At 41.2% G+C, this 12500-nt stretch overlaps 1 protein-coding gene across 1 annotated transcript in view; it reads left to right on the forward strand.

Annotated features, from left to right (window-relative positions):
• The first annotated feature begins 10659 nt into the window (after positions 1-10659).
• Positions 10660-12500, forward strand: part of OPRM1 (opioid receptor mu 1) — a 13882-nt gene continuing 12041 nt past the window's right edge. Inside the window, exon 1 of the mRNA XM_014523799.2 lies at positions 10660-11008. Coding sequence (XP_014379285.2) covers positions 10666-11008 — 343 coding nt within the window. The 5' untranslated portion in view covers positions 10660-10665. The remainder of the gene's footprint in view (positions 11009-12500) is intronic.

Here is a 12500-nt window from a genome sequence, read left to right on the forward strand (position 1 = left end):
GTCCTGTCATCTTGGCTTGGATCATAAAACTTGCCAGGCACATTTTATTAGAATAGGATTTGATCCAGCAATGCACTTGAAATGCAGTTTTCCGAGTTGCTGCAGTCCAGCTCTGCACCTCCTTGCATCTCAGAAGTAGCTGCACGTTTACCATTTTGTGCAAGATACAAGGTTTTAAATGTCTCTCTTTTTATTTCTGCCCTGCTTTCATCATATTTTCTTTGGATTGCTCTAGCTAAACAATCACAGTCCTCACAAAACAAGGGGTTCACTGTCTTTCTCTCTCTTTTTTTCTCTCTCACACACACATGCATGCACACACTAATATCTGAATCAAAGACCATTTTTGAATATATACATACATCATCTTCCATCATAACCTACCTGGGCTTCAGCAACTCACCAAGCCATACTTCTATGTTTAGTTTTGTCCAAATATTTTTTAACTGCTTTTTTTTAACACCTTCCATCCTTGGCTTGCCAACTATGCTCTACATACAAACCAAGTAAGTTAAAGAGCTAGGCTGGGCCTCAGAAGGTTTGGCCTGGGTTTAAAAGGGATATGGTGAACCAGAATGAGTGAAAGGCACAGGTAAAAAACATGAAGGGTTGAATGAGGTTTCAAGAAGAGATTTATCTCTTCACAAAGCTATTAGTAAAGGAAGGGGCTCCCTGATGATTCTGCTTTACTTCTTCAGAGCCCAAAGGCAACTAAGTCTAGGAAGTCCTAATGCAACGGTGCTGGACTTCTCCTGTGATGTTGAATCAGCATGCCTGTTCACTAGAGTGGCAGGGACATGGACAGTCCTCCAAAGGCCTCTCTCTGAGCACAGAGATTCTATATTCCTTCACATGTGTGACCCCTCCCAGAGCCAAAACCAACTTTCTCATTACTCCTTCCTGACACATTCCCCACGAACCTCGCATCTCCCACCTAACCCAATCATCCTTAGCTCTTTCAAAATCCTTCTCATGCTCTTCTAGGCACATTAATAGCTGTACTACAAATGGTCTCCCCTCCTCTTCCTGCCTCCTTCTCCCCACTAGTGGTCATTCCTAACAGAAGCCCCACCTGCCTCTCAAGCTTATATAATATATATACATACATATCCCCTTGTTCCACCCCCACAACTCATTGACTCATAGAATCCCCCAATGACGCCTTACAAGTTTCTTCCATCTGCCCCAAGGAACCCTGCTCTCCCAGGCAGTTGCTTATTTACTTAGCCTCATTACTCAATAGGCACTTCACCATCCACATCTGACTCCCAAGCATGCCTCCCTTTCACTTTCAGTTATTTAACGTAGATATTTAACATAGATAGAAATCATAGACAATTAAGATTGAAAGAGGTCTCCTCCAGAGGGCATCTTGATCAGTTGATGTGGATATTTAGAAACCTTTAGGGCACATCTTACATGCCGTTAATGTGACTGAATATACTCTAGCTCAATTTGAGCTCAATTTGAGCTGGAGTAAACTATTCCCGACATCACCATCCACATGTGCATTTATGCACAGTAATTTACTGCACTGCCAGATACTACTTGTATCTGACAGGACTATACAGCAGTGAAATAAATTAGTCTATTGTGCCCTAATTGCCATAAACTGAGGTCAGGAGCCAGGGGTCAGAGAACTAGTGCATAGTTCTATAGGAAATCTGAGATTAGGGTCAAAGAGGACAAGCCAAGTCATGATGCCAGGGAAACTAGAGAGAGCAGAGCCAGTGCCGAGATCAGGGTCAGGAAAAGCCAAAGGCATATCAGAAATCAGGAAAATGAAGGAGAGCAGTGAATATGAGGCTTGCTGGGACAGACTGAGGCTGTCAAGGTATACCTGCTGCCTGAGGCAGTAGGTGCTTTTAAAAGAGGTGAGTGGCACGTCTAGCAGCCAATCTGGTTGCATAGAACTGGGTCAGTCACATTAGCCAGGGATCAGGGGCACATATGATAACTCACATACATGCACTGTAACAGAAAGCACTGGGGCTGCAGTGCCATTGTGCTGCAAGATCTGCTGTACGCATCAAGCAGCCATATTTCAAAACAAATAGGTAAAGCATATTTGTTCTAGGTCTCATCTGTTATCATAGAATGAAAGTGATTTCTTGATAGTCCTTTCAGTAAGAAAGAAAGGATTGCACCACTTGTCCCTAAAGCATCATGAATGAGTGGTGAAGTAGACCACAAGAAAAAACAAGTCCTTGCTACTCACTTATTTTTAACGGGGAGGGGGGGCATTAATCTGAGCACCTACACAAGATTAATCAGAGCATTAATTTATTCATGGGAATAAACCCTAATTTAAATTTGTTCATTTTAGTGCATTTCATATATTTTAATGTCTGAAAGTCCACGCAGGGAGACCTCAACTATATAAACTAATTTAATCCATATATGCAATGAATATTATAGACATCTTTACACATGCTCTGGGAATAGGGGGGGCACTTTCATTAGAGCGGCTCCAAGAGCCGCTCTAATGAAAGTGCCCACATCTCATTTATTCAGCACCCCATGCTTCAAAATGGTGGCAGTGTCAATGAGCTTTAGTTAAAGCGCCCCTGCCACCATTTTGAAACAGAGGGATGCTAAATGCACAATACGCAGTGGTTGCTGGAGCTCACTAATTAGCACACTCCAACAGACTCAAGTAATCAAATCTGTTCCAATGCAAGTGCACTACTGGAGCAGTGTCCCTGCACATCTACAGACACCCAATAATTCTTCATTTATTTTAATAAATAATTTGTTCATGTAGGGTGTTAGTTTGGGAAACTAATTTAATCTCTTTGAATGCAGCAGAGAGCAATTTGTAGGGCATATGTCAGAATTATATGCATACAAGACTTTTCTGTACATATTTTAATTGCTGGTTTGTCTGGGCTGTTGTTTCAGTGAGTACTGCAACAGTCTAACTACACTCATAAATGAGGTTTTTACCTCTGCCTGTGGGAAAAAAAAGTTCTGTAATTACTGAAATGCCATTTTTTTGTTTATCTTGCATGGAAATTAAATGCATCATTATGGATTAGATGAAACAGCATTTGAAGTTCCAAATTAGCAGATTAGGACAAAAATCAGCATGCTTTTATGTAACCACAAGTGGGTAATATCATTCTGTCATAGACTAGCCCACCTGTCCCTTGAAGCAGCAGTAGCATCTTAACAAAATGGGTGACTGCAACAGCCTGATTCTCCTCTGCCCTGCAAATAGTAGAAATCTACCTGTGCAATGTTCAGACAGATTTAGTGATGTATTACATTCACTGGGATTTTGGTCCTCTTTCTTGCATCAGTCTGTGGATGCATAGGGCATGTTGACATAACCTCTCTTCTGATCTTGAAATCATTGCTCAGGGGCAGATTAATGCATGAGTCCATGCGGCCTGGGCCCAAAGGCCTCTACCAAACAGGGCCCTCCTCAGGTGCCGGGGCAGCATAGCCCAGAGGAGCATCCTGGACACGGGCATCTGGGGTGGGCAGTGTGCACCTCTTCCCCTCCGACTGGGCCAGGGCCAGAGGCTAGGGACAGGAGTGGGGTGCCCTGCAGGTGGCGGTGGCTTCCTGGGGCTATCTGTAGCCAGGAGGCCCCTCTCCAGCTCCCAACTACCTGCAGGCAGCTGCCAGCACCAACACTGATGGGACAGGTGAGGATGGGACAGCCCCACCCTGCTGGGGCCAGCAGGCGTGCAGCCAGGGGTGGCACGGAGCCTGTGCCCACCCCCCTAGGATCTCCCTGCAGGGCAGCTCATCCTGCACCTCTGGGGGACTGCAGGCCTGGTTGTACAATGCCCACCAGGCAGAGGGGTCAGGCCAAGCTGGGGCCACCTTCACTTCAGCAGTGCTCACGCCCCCTTGCTCACTTCAGATGTGCCAAGGAGGCCAGGTGGGCCCAGCCATAGCTCCCTAGCAGGCTCAGAGGGAACTTGCCCTTGCCTAGTGCGGGGCCCCCAATTTTCTGTTTGCCCAGGGCCCCAATAAATCTTAATCCACCACTGCCATTGCCAACAAAAATAAATTCTGCCATGCTCAGGTGCATCAGAAAACATCAATGAGGAAGAGCAGGCAACTCAGGACTAGCTCCAAGCACCTCTGAGCATCCTTAAGTGTAAGTCCCAGGGCTGTGTTCAGGCCCTTGTTCTGTCTGGCTTGGGAGAACCTAAGAACATAAAGGGGCAAGGAAACAGGTGCTCAAGTCTGCATCAAGCCAATGAGGGCTCTCTCTAGGGAATCTGTTGTGCTTAATTTCCTGTTTCTAGTGAAACTACCATATTTATCCAAGATGAATTTGAATTGAATATGACCCCTACAATAATTCGATTCTATACATAGAAAATTATAAAATTTATTGTGGTGGGGAAAGCAGCAGTACAGGCTGCAGCAGTACATCCCCATGCCTGTACCTACCCCCCTCCACCCCCACTACTTGCCTCCTCCACCCTTACCTTCTGCTGCAACTCTGCTCCTCCTAGGCAGTCAGCAGCAGCGTGGCCTCAGCCCAGCCTCAGCTCAGCCCCAGCCCAGTCAGGGAGAGATGACACTAGCTTCTAGATGGGCAGTGTCAGGGCTGGAGGGACTGGAGCCAGAGCAAAAGGTAAATGGGAAGGGAGAAGCTCATGAGAAAGGGTCATAGGGTTAGGGGGAAGGCACAGGCATGGGAGAACAAGGGTGGAAGTGTAGGCTACAGGTTCCCACCTCAATTCTCCTGTGCTCCCTCCAGCCATATGCTCCCTCCCCCTCCAAAAAAGCTATTAGAGCCCAGAGCAGCCAGCAGCTCAGTTCTACCACCTGCCTTGAACTGATCAAATCCAAGATGAGGCTTTTTTTTTTTTTTTTTTTGCTTGTCTTGGTTTCAAGTAAATACGGTAAGTACCAAAAGGTGGGCAGGCATTATTTTATTTATCAGTGTTGATTCCAGCATCAAGAGGGAGGCCATGTAGACATGGCCAAAGAGGCTATGAAACTGCTCTGACAGGGCATGTCCATAAGCAATTGATTCTTTTGGCTTGGAGATGTAATACCTTCTACTGTATCCATTGATATGACAGGCACATCCAGGGAGGGTTTGGAACAAAGTTAGTATTCAGCCTTCACAACTCATGACTTGGCCAAAAAAATCATGAGGCTGCCTTAAAAAATCATGTAATCATAAATTTGGGACTCTGTTTTATGTACTCCTCCCTTAAAATTTTGAGCCATTGGGGTTTACAAATCAAACATTTTAAATTTCATGCAATCCTGAAGACTAAAAATTGAATTATCCTTTCAGTGAATGCTGACACTTTCCCCTTTTGTCTCCAACACTGCTCATGAGGTAACTGGGTGACTGCAAATTTGGCCCATTTTGCACAGATATTATCATACGAGGTGTAAGGAAGTAATGAATCCAAGGCATTTTAGAATCATAGAAAAGTAGGGCTGGAAGGAACTTCCAGAGGTCATCCAGCCCACCCACTCCTTAAGGCAGGACTGCCTCCATCCAAAGCATCCCAGGCAAGTCTTTGTCTAACCCAGGGACTGGCAACATTTTTGGACAGAGTGCCAAAATCACCCACAACCTCAACTTGTAAGATCTGCCAGGGGCAGATGGTGGGAGAGCTGCAAGGGATCCTTGCTGTGGGAGCACAGCCCCGGCCCCTTCCCTAAGCCGCAAGTTCCAGACAAAATGCCTTTGCGTGTCACGCTCTGGCATGCATACCAGGGGTTGCCTTCCCCTACTCTAACCTATTCATAAAATGACAATCAATCCTGTTGCAGAACTGGAAGATATATTGCCAAAGACACTGAAAGTAGCCTAACCTGACAGATAAAGAAGGCAAATGAGAGCTGTCAGCATCCGCTGCTGCAAGGTTGTTAAAACATATTTGAGAGATCCAAGGAACAGGGCAATGCCCCCTACTACAAGGGAAGGCAAAATTGCATATAGAAAACCATAACACCTACAGCCAGTCTTTTTCAGCTGAACTAGAATGCATTTCACCTGCAGACATTTAAATGCATTTGCAATGGACACCAGGAAGGATGGCATTTTTCTCCATTTTTCATTAAAAATTATAATACTGATTATATATATCAGCAGTAAAAATAGTTCTATGCAGGAGAAAGATAGTCAGTTAAAACAATGACCACTTACATAGAGTTAAGGGCTCAAACTAAATATAATAAAATAATGCCAGCTAAAATAATAACCATTCAGGTAATAGAAAAGTCTGTATGTAATTATTAGCCAAAGCAAAAGTCTTTTAAACAAATTATTTAACTAACCTATTTATTTGTACAAATATATGAATCCTGGATACACTGATAATCTACTTGCTTAAGCAAATGCTTGTGTTCAGTAATATTTATCTTTTAGAAATAAACCATGTATATCATCTTTAAAAATGCAAAAATTGCACTTTTAGCACTTCATCCAAAACCCCTGGAAAAATTAAACTCATCAAATTAATTTCAATCAACTTTGGATCAAGCCATTGTTATGAGTCAAATATTGTGCATAAGTGTGAAGGCACAGGTTCCTTTATATTTTAGACAGATAAATTAGAAATCTGAAGGTTATATAGCTCATCAAGCAAAATACTCAATTACTAGTTTAAATTGTCCATGAAATGAAATAATTCACAGCCCAAAAAATTTTAGGGTTGGCAATGAACAAAGTAGCGGCAGCAAAAATGAAACTGCCTGACACTTACGTGGGCTCAGGTTTATGGCAGTCTCACTGTATAGTATGTATTTGTATTTGTTTTTGGTTTTTTATTTTGCTTTTTAGAGTTTCAGCCTTCCCATTCTCTACTAATATAGTGAATGAAAACTTCTGGATAATATTTTTTTAGAATATGATATGCATTCTCTCCTCTGCCTTACCATGTATTTGTAGCTTTGAAAAAAAATCATTGTAATTTATATAGGGTTTTTTTTAAGACACTGTTGAAGCATCTTGCTTTGCAGTATAAAGGTATGCAAGAAGCTAGCTTGTATAATAATAGCAGTTGAAATATAGTAGCGTGGAGGCCAGCACAAGTTAGCCACCCAAATAAGTACCCAGTGGAAATGTCTACATGTGCTAGCACACAGCAATAAACTCTGAGGCAATATCACAACAAAGTTTATTGCACCCAGGCTCCACATTTACACATGCACCCAGAACCGCAGCATACTGAGCTGGTTTAGAGCAGCTCTGGCTGGCAGGGTCCTCCAAAGTCCAGCTTGCCAGCCCAGGGCTGCTCCAACACACATCAATGTGCTGTGGAGAGTCTGCCTGGGGCACGAGGGTACTCCAGTATGAGGCTAGCTAACAAGCAGCCCCTGCACCAAAGTACCCTCATGCCCCAGTGAGCCACATCAGCATCTATATGTGCAGTGATGTAGAGTAAAAAACTCCACAGCAGGATATAACAAGTATTACCCTGCTGCAGAGTTAATTAATTTCCTATGGCCTAACAGGGCCGCACATGTAGACGTGAGATTACTGTGGAGCTAATTAGTCTATTCTGCAGTAAACATCTTGTGTAAACGTGCTAGTGTCTGTTGGGATTGAACAGTCCTACTACTTTGTCACTGCTATTGTAACCCAAACTAGTTAGATAAAAGTAAGCGTTTCTGGACCTATCTGTGCTCAGTCACACTTCTAGCTGCAGTGCAGACATATCCTTAGAGGAAATCCAGGACTGGACTCCACATCTATGGAGAATCAGTTTATTTCTCCTATATTTTTGTTGTTTTATTCAGGATTCAAGAATTTCATTGTGGATATTCCTAAAGTCCTATTAAAAGTGTATTTCCTCTTTTATTTTATTTATCAGCAAATTTCTCTAACAAACTTCCCAAAAGTTTCTCTTCCCCATAATCCATTGTTTGGACAACTGCATCTTCTTATGAATCTCTCACACTGTATAAAGTTCCCAACAACTGCAATAGCCCTCTTCTCAATAATTTTCATTGGGAAGAACTCTGTGTCCTTGTGGAGTCTACATCTGTTTCTGAAAGCATTTATATTTGCTGAGTAAAAGAAGTGTTCACCTCCCTATGGAAGCTGGAATAGAAGCTGCCACTAAAAGAAGGATCCTGAGTACTTTTTGTCTCAGAATGTATTCTTGCTTAGATTTACAATTTAGTGCCACAATTCTGAACTATAATTTCCCAAAAGAGAAATAGCTTAGATCTATCAGAAAACTATTTTAAAATATTAAATTAAAGTTAAAGCTGATTAGAGCTACATCTATAGTGTTATAAAATGAAGAACTTTCAACTGCTTCAGATATCTATCGCAAATCTATTTACATAGTCTCAGTAAGGAAGCTAAATTTCTTCAGACTATATTTATATTCCTAAAATATGCTTTCACTAAATAATTCTGCTATCTATTCTTTACAACCCAGATGCTGTGGTGAAGAGATCAAGGCCAGAGATCGCCAATATTTCAACCTAGGAAGCTATTTTCTTTTACACCCTTTCTTTCTTTCTTAGTCCTTCAGAAGAACTTTTAAAATAGATTGCTCAGTTTACAAAGCAGTCCTTGTTTCTAAGGACATTGTTATTCGGTCAGATATTTTACTACTTTGCAGAAGCACAAGGGAATTTAATCAAAAAAGCAAGTCATCTGACCCACCAAGAGGTAGATGAGACCTGTCCCTAGCAACCTAAGTAGGAATCAGGACCCCAGAACAGAAAAGTGAGAAACTTATTACTTTGTTTGAAAGATTCATTTTATTCCTACAAACAGACTGAATGCCCCTATAAACTTATGGATCTCAACAGTACTACTAAACTGAAAAAGGATGTTCACTAAGGTTGATGAAACTAAGGGAAAATCACCGAACCACTCAGAGTGGCAATAACTTGAATTAAGAGACAAGCAGTACTACCTGATCAGCTGTAACTGAGAGAAAATTGACGTTTTTAAAAGTTAGTCCAGATATTATGAACATCATCTATCTATCTTCTAGGTCAATTGAAAGGATATTTGCTCAAGATGCATGTCACCCAATTCAACATACCAGTTCAGAATATGAGATCTTCATACATTTTCCTGCAGTTATAACATCTATTATTTAATGATAAATTGCTTATATTTTAAATATAATTTTTCTACAATTATTATGCTTGAAACAAATATTGATTTGTAAACATTTTGGATTGAGAATAAATAATATATTTTTAAGCATTTATTCCCAGGAAACTACATTGTTGCAACTCTATAACACATGAATTAGGTTTTTGTTTTTATCTACCACAAATCCATACCTGTCTCCCCAAAACTAGATATGACTGGTCGCTTCACGGAATACGTTTTTTTTAATAGTCCTATACGAACCATAATAATATTTATGCACATTTTTTCCTATTTTTTTAGAAATATCTTTCTTTAGATGGGCATGTCTACATATGCAATTAATGTGCAGGAATAAATTCCAGAGCTTACTGGCCAGAGTTTTTTGCTCCCAGGTGTGCCATTTGAACATGAACCCAGGAGCAAAAAACTCTAGAGCAATTTGCTCCAGAGTTTATTCATGAGTAGCACGTGGAGTCCAGTCAGAGTAGCCATGGCTGGCAGGGGAACCAGGGGGTCAACCTTCCCAGGACTACTGCAGTTGGGCTCCACGTGCTGTGGAGGGGCTGGCTGAGGCACAAGGGAGCTTCAGCATGGGAGCTGCCTGCCTGTGTCCCAGCCAGCCAGGACAGCATCTACACCTGTGCTGATACACATGAGAAAACTCTGCAGCAGGGTAGTACTTGTTTTCACAAGTTCTACCCTGCTGCACAGTTTATTAGTTTTGTGAGCCTTAATAGAGGCACACACATAGACACCAAGATGTTTACTATGCAGCTAATTGCTAAACAGCACAATAAACATCCCATGTAGACATGCCCAAGGAGACCAAGACAATGGCTAACACCTATATATATACATATCTTCTCTCATGTGAACATGACTTGCATTAATTTACCCAAAAAAGTTCCCCCATGATCTCGATGCTAAACCCAAAGAGTGTATAACTTTCATGAGTTATTTCAGTGCTTTATTTTATCTTAAGATCCTTTAATTAATGTTTCATAGAGTTGTGTAAAAGGTATTACAGTAGAAGTCTGTGTATTTGTCAGCAGTTAGACTTTAAATTAAAAACAAGAAGAAACCATAAAAACTGCTTACTAAGATTGGAAACAAAACTTATGAAAGAGGTGATATCTTTTATTAGACCAACAAGATATTTGCAAACAAATTATTTTATTTATTTGCAAGATTTCAGGCGAGCACCCCCTTCATCAGGCATAGGAGAGAGCAGAGATTATAAAAGTTCTCCTAGGTGGAAATGAGAATTTCCATTTCCACCTAGAAGAACTTTTACACTCTCTGCTCTCTCCTATGCCTGGTGAAGGGGGTGCCTTGAAAAAATTATTTCATTTATTTGCAAGCTTATGCCTGAAAGCTTGCAAATAAATGAAATAATCTGTTTGCAGATATCTTATTGATCTAATAAAAGACTTTACCTCTTCCACGAATTTTGATTCCTTTTGCATCTAGGCTAATATGGATACAACCTGGATACCAATACTAAGATTGTTGTTTTATGGAAGCTTCTTATATGTAAGTTACTGATGTGATTTTATTTAATATTGTGGTCACTCACCCACTTTGCTGATTTTTCTAGATACACCAAAATGAAGACTGCCACCAATATCTATATTTTCAACCTTGCCCTGGCAGATGCCCTAGCAACAAGCACTCTGCCATTTCAGAGTGTGAATTATTTGATGGGAACATGGCCTTTTGGTACAATTCTTTGTAAGATCGTTATATCTATAGACTACTACAATATGTTCACAAGTATCTTTACACTTTGCACCATGAGTGTGGATCGCTACATAGCTGTTTGCCACCCAGTCAAGGCTCTTGATTTTCGCACTCCCAGAAATGCCAAAATTGTCAATGTGTGCAACTGGATTGTTTCTTCTGCCATAGGCTTACCGGTTATGTTCATGGCTACTACTAAATACAGGCAAGGTGAGTCTGGCTTTCATTATTTAAATTGACAGCATAAATATTCACTCTCTTCTCTTTAAAGCATTGTTACACCTTACTTAGGTTTGCTTCTAACCTCACACTTCTTTTAGGAGGAATCATTGAAACTAATATAGAAGAAAAGGATGGTCTTTCAATGAATTTCAAATAATCCCCTTCACAAGTTAAAAATGTTAAATAAGAACTTTCTATTTGAAGGACAGGTAGGAGCTAAAAGCCATGAGATATATCATAATATCAGAGAAGAAGAAAAGGGAGATTTGTGCTGTTTGATATATGAAAATGTATAGTCAGGCAGGCATACCTATCGTTTTCTTAGAAGCTGTTCAACAAATTGGGTGTGGGAATTGTGAGGAGAGATTTTTTTTTTCTAATTTTTTTAATTTCAAAACTGAAGTGCTGACCAGTTTCATAGTTGGCCCCAAAACAGTGGGGGAGAAATGTCACAAGTATTTTCTCTATTTTTCCTATTTATTTTTGAATCTCAAATTTCTGAATTTTTGTCAATTAAAAAAAAAACAGTTTTAGTACTTTCTGTAACAGGAACAGTTATGGACTCCATCAAGGAAAGCTTTTTGGAGTCAACTGGATCTCATGAGGACAGTACTGATTCTGCATTTTACTCTCGCCTTTCAAAACTCTGCATATTCATAATATACAAGTACTGCAGAATTCATGAAAGTAAATTAAGCCTGTCATGTCATGAGATGTCCATAGACAATACATTACACTATTGAAATATAACTTTTTTCAAAGGTTTTTATGCCTTCAATTCCATTTGGATTAAGAAGAATTATTACCATTGATCTATTAAGGGCATTATGAAATCAAGGAAAAGACTCCTATTCAAATAGGACCTGATCTTGCATCAACTGAAGCCAGGGACAAAGCTCTCACTGATTGTAGTGGTTCTGGGTAGGGGTTTAACAGGTGTTGTGACCCCGAAGTGTGCTAGGCACCAAAAATATAAATGAAAGATGTGGTCACCACTCCAAAGCACTTACATTGAACTCCTGCAATTAAATCTGCTGACACTGACTTCATGGGAATCCTCATAAACTCAAAAGCGCAGAATGGCCATAGCAATTCAAGAAGAGGTTCTAAACCAGGGGTGTCAAACATATGGTCTCTGGACTGGATCCAGCCCATGAAACCCTGCTGTCTGAGCAGATAAGCACAGGGTACGATGCCATTCTCCTTCCCTTTCTCCTCCCCCAACATACCTGATCTAGCAGCTGCTTCTGCCAGCATGGGACCCGTGCTGCATGCAGCATAATCCCAGAGCTGCCAGGGCACGTGCCATGTGCAGTTCAGTCTGGCCAGGGTACCATGTGAAGTGTAGCTGCTGCTCTGATCCAACTGCACCAAACGTGGCAGCCAATGTCAGCCACTCCAGGATGCCCGCCACATGCAGCACAGGTCCCAGACTGGCTGGGGGGGCGTGTGAACCAAGAAAGGTTGCAAAAGGGGGAAG

This window comes from Alligator sinensis, unplaced genomic scaffold, assembly GCF_000455745.1.
Source record: "Alligator sinensis unplaced genomic scaffold, ASM45574v1 scaffold1093_1, whole genome shotgun sequence".
Lineage (NCBI taxonomy): Eukaryota > Metazoa > Chordata > Crocodylia > Alligatoridae > Alligator > Alligator sinensis.